This window comes from Hemicordylus capensis, chromosome 3 (genome assembly GCF_027244095.1).
Source record: "Hemicordylus capensis ecotype Gifberg chromosome 3, rHemCap1.1.pri, whole genome shotgun sequence".
Lineage (NCBI taxonomy): Eukaryota > Metazoa > Chordata > Lepidosauria > Squamata > Cordylidae > Hemicordylus > Hemicordylus capensis.
Genome location: NC_069659.1, coordinates 249,324,767 through 249,332,797, shown reverse-complemented (window position 1 = coordinate 249,332,797; position 8,031 = coordinate 249,324,767). Strand labels below are relative to the sequence as shown.

General features: G+C 46.7%; 1 protein-coding gene across 1 annotated transcript; it reads left to right on the top strand.

Moving 5' to 3' along the window:
- The first annotated feature begins 275 nt into the window (after nt 1–275).
- On the top strand, nt 276–6,781 carry LOC128351590 (homeobox protein MSH-D-like). Its single transcript, XM_053311261.1, has 3 exons — nt 276–565; nt 1,326–1,561; nt 6,342–6,781. The coding sequence occupies exons 1-3, from the start codon at nt 328–330 to the stop codon at nt 6,657–6,659; spliced, it is 792 nt and encodes a 263-aa protein (XP_053167236.1). The 5' UTR covers nt 276–327; the 3' UTR covers nt 6,660–6,781.
- Nucleotides 6,782–8,031: the final 1,250 nt, after the last annotated feature.

Genomic DNA, 8,031 nt, shown 5'->3' with positions numbered 1-8,031 from the left:
TTTGAGGGAAGATATGGGTTCTTGGCTTTAGCAGGGGCCGGAGGAGCCCAGTAAAAGTGAGCTGTGGTGAAATGCTTCGTGGGGGGGTCCGCGGGTGGGGGTATCATGACATACTACCCAAGAAGAAACAGCTTGGCATTGCCACGTGGCCGTAGACAAACCAGGTTCCTGGCGACGCTTGCCAGACGTGAGTGAGAAGTGAGTCCCACTTCTCGCGTTTGGGGCAGTGACGTTGATTCTCCCCTTAAAAGAGGGAGCGGGAATCCTTGCCCCTCCTCTATAAATGCGCAGGGATCGGGCAGGGAGGGAGAGGTACGCGCCTCGGCCATGCGCTTTGTTCCTGATCCTCAGCCTCGTGGGCCGCCGGAGCGCAGGCTCCACATCTGCGCGCCGACCTCTCTCAACTGGAGCCCCAGCCTAACACGAGCCCAGCCCAACCAGAAAGGCTCCCCTGCTGCACTACCCCCTGCCAAAGAAAGCCCCAGCCGGCGTGGAGGAGAGGCAGCAGCGGCGACGGCAGATCTGCGGACTCAGGAAATGTTCGTCGACCGTCCACCATGCCCGAGTAAGCCCCCATAGGGGAAACCGGTCCTGGATTCCTGAGGAATGCCAGAGGAAAGGGAAGGGTGAGACTGGAACCGCTGGACAATGAGGGTGGGGCTGTCACGTGGTGGCAGGTAGGCGCGAGAGAGTCGGACTGCAAGGCGCCTCTGCTAGAGTCCGTTCCTGATTGACGGAAAGGAGTCTGGGCCGCTCTGTCTCTCTTTCCTGCGCCAGCCCCCAATTTGTATGCTGGTAGTAAATTTGAATACGCTTGTATTCTTCGTACCCGCTAGTAGTAGGCATCTTAGGAGGAGGACTCCCCTAACCCCCGGCTGTTCGGGGCAGTGATCCGAATTGTATGTGGGAAATTAGAAGTGGCTAAACCTGGAGCCTGGGAGAAGAAGAACGATGTATCTGTACTCCTGGCACTGGCTCTAGGCATTACGGATTTGCACCCCCCGCCCCAGTCTGCTCTTGTGGAAGTGTGGCTGCCCTGGGGCCCCGCTCTCTTAATCCCCATTAAAATCGACTGGAAGCCCCGCCCCGGCGCCCGCATTGGCTGATTTGCACCTGGTTTCACACCCTGCTAGGGCTCTCTAAGAGCAGTCCTGCCCCCACCTCCTCTGAAGTACTAAATGGGTATCCCAGTGCAGGGCCTCCTCTCTTACCCCCTCCCTCTTACCACCCCTGTTATCAATAAGGAGAACTTGTTAGGCTTGCCTGCCCTGCCCCCCTCCAAAGGAAGAGGGGTTGTAATCATGCCTTTTCTTCTACTTGCTTAGCCATCTGGGTGAAAGCAGGCACGTTGTCTGGGGAGCAAGAGAGCCCGAGTGCCACCTCCTGTGAATCTGCCTCTGCTCAGTCTGCAGAGATTGAGGCTCAGCAGCTGCGCAGAGGACACAGCATCTTCACCTTGGAACAGCTCTGCCAGTTGGAGAAAACCTTCAGTGAGAAACAGTATCTGAGGAGTGAGGAAAGAAAAGAACTGGCTGCTTCTCTGCACCTAAGAGACTTGCAGGTCTGTGTGAAAATGAAGACACTTGGGTGTTGTTGTTTTTGTTAGGGTGGTGTGTTTTTGGTTTTTGTTTTTGTTTTTTGCAATGGCCTTTGATCACCCAACTACTTATTCCCAAGTGACCCCATTGGTGGTTGAAACACTAGTTAAAGAGAAATGGTTCATTCAGCCCAAACTTCTTGGAAATCCTAATGGTGACTGACTGATTAGAGCTGAATAATGGTGATGGTGGAAGTTAGGGAGAAGGATGTCTTGTGCAAATCGGACATAAAGCTGGTGCCCTGTAGTGGACAGTATTTTGGTTCAAACATGGGCTGGTTCAAATTAGTATAGCCCCTGCTGGCTCTTATATGTGATAATGTCAGAGCTGCACTGAGAACACACTACTACTATGAATACTTATATACCGCTTTTTAACAAATTCCCAAAGCAGCTTACATAGAAATAAATGTTAAATAAAATGGCTCCCTGTCTCCAAAGGGCTCACAATCTAAAAAAGAAACATAAAATAGACACTAGCAACAGCCACTGGAGGGGTTCTGCCCTAATCACTCAAGGACTTGCTGACATGTTCTTGGCACATCCTGTAACAGTGAGTAAGGGGTGATAATTTGAATTCCCCTCAACATGAGCTCTAAAACCTTGTTTAAACGGGGTTTATTAGCATGTCTAGAGGGGCAATTTGAATTATTACCCCCATGTGTGATTGCAGGATGTGCCAAGATCACATTGTCATTTCCTTGATTGATGCCAGGGGAGGCGCATTTGTTCTGTGGCCCCAACACTTTAATTTTATTATAGCAATTTGTATTTGTTTGCTGCCCCATAACAAATTATTCTGCTGTGTGTGTCTGTGTGTGACATGATCAATCAATATTGCATTATTGTAATATTGCTGCTGCGAAGCTGGTGTTCATGCCCTGCATATTCGCTCATGATAGCCCTGGGCCAGTCACCAGAGGCGTAACTATAGGGGGGGCAGGGGGGGCACATGCCCCGGGCGCCATCTTTTCTGGTCACATGGGGGGCGCCGCCATGACAAATTTTTTTTAAAAAAATTTAAGATTTTTTTGTTAATACAGATGTTTCCTGCTCAGTGCAGCAGCGCTGCAGCAGTCAAGGGAGCGCATCGACGCCCCCTCCCCCATGAGCGGTCCCTTCTGTGCTGCCCGCGGGCCCCCCCCATTGCTTTGCTGGCGCCTGGCGGCCAGTCAGTGGCCTGGCTTGGCGGCGGTGGTGGGCGCTTGTGAGGAAAAACCTAAGTATAATGTAGTATGTTGGGGGGCGGTGGTGCGCGGGGGGGGCGCCATTTCAGTGCTTGCCCCGGGCGCCGTTTTCCCTAGTTACGCCTCTGCCAGTCACTTACCTCTCCAGCTACCCTACCTCACAGATTTGCTGTGAGGGTGAATTGGGATAGCCTCTATATACACAGCCCTAAGCTCGCTGGAGAAAGGACAGGCTAAGATGTGATGTAGAAAGTAATCTTTGAGCTAACCTGCTTACTCTGTAGGACACCCCATTGAACTCTGTGAGATTTACTTCTGAGTAAACAAATTTAAGATCATGCTGTTTGCCAATCTAGAACCAAAGAATTGACACCCAGATCCTAAATGCACTAAGCAGAAATAAGTTGAATCTAGATCAGTGAAATTTGGATGTAGTGTATTTTGGGGTTGGGTTGTTCTTGGGTGTGTGTGAGGCTATTTTGGAGAGCTAATGGCAGCTGAAAGCCGCACACCACTTGCTCTTGAATTGTCTCAAATAATTCAATGGAGTTGTGTGGGAAACAGTTCTCAAAAAACCTTAACTCTGGTCTTAAACTGACAGGCTATCTCAGTCTGGCTCGTGCTCCACAAAGCTAGGAAGTTGGGTCTTGATTTGGTCCTCAAAGACCAAGGAAAAGTGTGAGTGCCTGGTGGGCAAGTTTTAAACCAGCACAATTCATGACATTGCACAATGGTACTACTGATCACATGTCATGTCAAGGCATCAGACTTGGATTCATAAGAACAGCCCTGCTGGATCAGGCCCAAGACGTATCTAGATAATCCTGTTTCCCACAGTGGCCTACCAGATGCCTCTGAGAAGCCCACAGGCAAGACGTGAGGGCATGCCCTCTCTCCTGCTGTTGCTCCCGTGCAACTAGTATTTAGAAGCATCTTACTTCTGAGCCTGGAGGTGGCCTGTAGCCATCAGACTAGTAGCTATTGATCTGTCCTCCATTAATTTGTTTAACCCCCTTTTAAAAGCCATATAAGCTAGTGGCTGTCACTATATAACATGGCAGAGAATTCCATAGATTAACTATACGCTATGTGAAAAAGGGTTTTTTGTTCTAAACTTCCTGGCCATCGGTTTCATGGGATGATCCCTGGTTTTAGTGTTGTGAGAGAGGGAGAAAAAATCATTCTTTCTACTCCATGCATAATTTTATAAACCTCTACCATATCTCCCCGTTGTCACCTTAGTTTGGAAAAAGAGTACATAGTGGAGTGCTAGTTTACAGTTGGTAAGGGGATGCTTTATTAATTTAGCTGAACTTGAATTCCACCAAAAAGTTCAAAAGCAGTGCTGTTAGCCACACCAAGTCCATCAGGGACTAGAACCTGGATTTTCATAAGCACTGCATCACATTAGCTCTCAATTCTATACATGGTCAATGGTCATGTATATAAGGCCCAGTTTATACTATACTCCCCTCTACAACACACATCAGAGTTGTTCTAAATAAAATCTGAGATGCAAACAGCAGATCTGATAATTAGGGATGTGCATGAAAATCTTCGGCGCTGACGGGGGTAGCACTTTAAGGGCGGGGGAGGGTGTACTCACCCCTCCCGCCGCATTTCCCCCGCTGGCGCGCTGTTGTTTTTAAGCCCCTCGGGGCGGCAGCGTTCCTCCCTGCCGCCCCGTTTCCCCCGTAGGCGCGCATGCACACACGGCACAAGGGCGCGTGCTCGCAACTTCCGGCCGACGGAAACAGGGCGGCAGGGAGGAACGCTGCCACCCCGAGGGGCTCAAAACCAACAGCAAGCCAGCGGGGGAAATGCGGCGGGAGGGGTGAGTACACCCTCCCCCGCCCTTAAAGTGCTACCCCCATTGGCATTTCGGCACCAAAACCGCCCCCAGCACCGAAACGTTTCGGAGGCTTTCATAATGGCCTCCGAAACGTTTCGGGCACAAGCCTACTGATAATGCTGCTCATATTGGACTTAAGACAGCAGCTGGGTGATCATGTTTGGATGCTTACCCTGGGGAAAAGTGTCCCCAGAAACATGTTTGAAAGCCCTGCCATGGTGCAAATGAAAACCTCTCCCCCTGCTCTCCATATTAACAGGGTTTGTTTGCAGAATCATATGCTGTACTTGTGGAGAGTTCTTTCCTGTGAATGTGGAACTCTGGAGTCCCCCAGCATACCACACCATGGGGAGAATCTGTCCAAGTACAACATTTGTCTCATCTGTCAACACAGGTTGACATGATACACAACAGTAAGTCAGTGGGAGAAGAACTGTTTATTTGCAAAGAGCCTTTGTTGTCTTTGTGCAGAAAGCTTCTTGCACAGCTGAGTGGGTGTAGAGGGGGAGAGGGGAGGATGTTCATGTCTCTCCCCCATGCTTCAAAAGACCTTTCTACATAGATAAATATGTGCCTGAGGGTCACACAGCCCTCGGACACATATGTTTGCAATCAGGAAGGTCTTTTGCTATGAGGGGAGAAATGTGAAATTTGCTCCTCTCTCTGCTTAGCTATGCATGAAGCCTTTAGCTCAGGGATGCTGAAGACTTTTTGCAAATATGCAGCCTTCTCCCATTGAATTGCTGCTACGTATCATGTCGGCCACTATAAGCACAGTGAATGGGATGGTAGAGGAGATGTTTTTGTGTGTTGCGGTAGAGGCAGTTCTTTCAGGGACATTCTTGTACATAATGATTGAACAGGGCTCTAGGAAGCGAGATGTCCAGATTCCAGTCTGCTTGCTTCTTGCTGTAAAAACTTCCCCTTGTCCCACAGTAAGCATTCAAGATTGAAATGGTACAGTCCAGGAACAGTAATCTTACCACTTGCTTATCTGTTGGTGAAATCTCCCTCTAACACACCTAGAACAGATACCCAGGTGAAATAGAATAGTCAGCTGAATGGGCATATCTAAGATGCACTGATACAGAGTGTATCTTAGATACAGATTACGCTGACTGTATCTTGGGAAGTTTCTCTACTATGCTTTTGCCTAATGCCAGAAGAGCATCTGAGGGGGTGGAGAAGACCTGCAAACAGCTGTTCTTTAAAGGACAGACAGTGATCCATACTTCAGTGCAATGCTTATGCCATTCTGTACATGAATTGAGCTAGGGTGGCTGAAGTTTTATGAGATAATGCAGTGATCACTTGTCTAGTAGCCACTTCATGCACTACTCAGTAAGTAAGAGTCTTCATGCAAATTTATAGAAACATGATGCTGAATAGACCAATCCTTCCTGTTTAAACTATATTACACCACCAGCCATAATCCAGCATAGATTTATGTGCTTCAGTCTTAACTGTGGGTGCTAGATATGACTTCTTTAACTGTGGGTGCTAGATATGACTTCTATTTTATTTCTCTATGCTTGTTGATACTTTTAACTATTTAACCAACAGGCACAAAGGAAAGTAGTAGTCATAACAAAGTGCACAGCATTTGGTCAAATTTAACCATTTCAATAGTAAAAAGTATTTAACATGTGAACATTTAAACTTTTTTCTGTGACTCATACTAGGTGGTTGTTGTTGTTGTTGTTAGGTCAGAGTCTGGTTCCAGAACCGCAGGAGGAAGCATAAGCAAGAGATAGAAGACCACTACCAACGCATCCAGGCTTCGCTGTCTTATTCTCTAGTTTACAAATATGGGATCCAATCCAGACTGTTCCACGGGTTTCCCATATATCCTCATATTCTACCCCAGCAAAGGCTTCTGCCTTTTTTACCAGCTTCTGACTTGCAGTCCATTTCTTCCTGCTCGTTGTACCATCAAATACCAAACCCATTTTATCCACTGCTAACACCTGACCTGCCTTATTTTTCTGCCTCAAACCTCAGTGCCTCCCATTATGCACTCTGAAATAGACTATAAACCACCTTTTCAGACTCCTAAATATGGAGGTAGAAAGGTTTTACAGGATTCTGCTCATAAAGAGTTTTGATTTATTGTACTAAATAAAGGCTTTGATTTCTTGCAGAGTATATATGATAGTGATTGTGAAAAATATGACCTGACTACTAAAATTTACTAGCACTTTATTATTATTATTATTATTATTATTATTATTATTATTATTGATTTGATTTCTATATCACCCTTCCAAAAATGGCTCAGGGCGGTTTACACAGAAAAATAATTAATAAATAAAGTGTATGCCTGTCCCCAAAGGGCTCACGATCTAAAAGAAACATAAGAGAGACACCAGCAACAGTCACTGGAGGTACTGTGCTGGGGGTGGATAGGGCCAGTTACTCTCCCCCTGCTAAATAAAGAGAATCACCACATTAAAAGGTGCCTCTTTGCCAAGTTAGCAGGCCTCTTTGCCAAGTTAGCAGGCCAGCGTGGTGTAGTGGTTAGAGTGCTGGACTAGGACCGGGGAGACCCGAGTTCAAATCCCCATTCAGCCATGATACTAGCTGGGTGACTCTGGGCCAGTTACTTCACTCTCAGCCTAACCTACATCACAGGGTTGTTGTGAAAGAGAAACTCAAGTATGTAGTACACCGCTCTGGGCTCCTTGGAGGAAGAGCGGGATATAAATGTAATAATAATAATGTTATACATGCTTTTACATGTATATCTTGCAAAGACTATTGTTTGGGTTGAGTGCTTTATCCTAGTGTTCTGCAACAAAATGAAGATGACCTTCAAGACACATAATGGTTTGGATTAGATGCATACCAGATGAATTTAAAATCACTTCCACTGGAGCTATTCTATTAGAATTTGTAAGACAGATCTGTGTGTGAGCTAAGTTAGCAAGTACTATTGAATACAGTTGTCTTCAGTGGATATAACTGTAGCTCCTGCTGGCTGGAGGGCTGCCAGCAAAATTGGAACTTAATTCTTCAGTAGGATGAGGGTTGGCATTTGAATGGATGATTGACCAATCAAATATTATGTTTAAAGTGTTTTTAAACAAACAAAGTAAATAACAAACTCCTGTTTTCTATTATAGAAGTCCAGTCCCTCCTGGAAACTTTAGAGCACAATGCCAGATTATATAATGTCCCAAACACAGCAAATGCAGTTGCTTCAGTAGTAGTCTTAGTTACTTGCAACCTGTGCCAAGCTCTTCAGACATTCATGATTGAAGCACTGGCCAATGGTGCTTTCTATCAGCTTTGGCTGATATGCCTGTTGTGTCCATTTCTTGATTGCGTACACAGACTGACAGTGGCTTCTCCATCATTACAGACAGGAATCTCTCTCAGCCCTATCTGGAGATGCC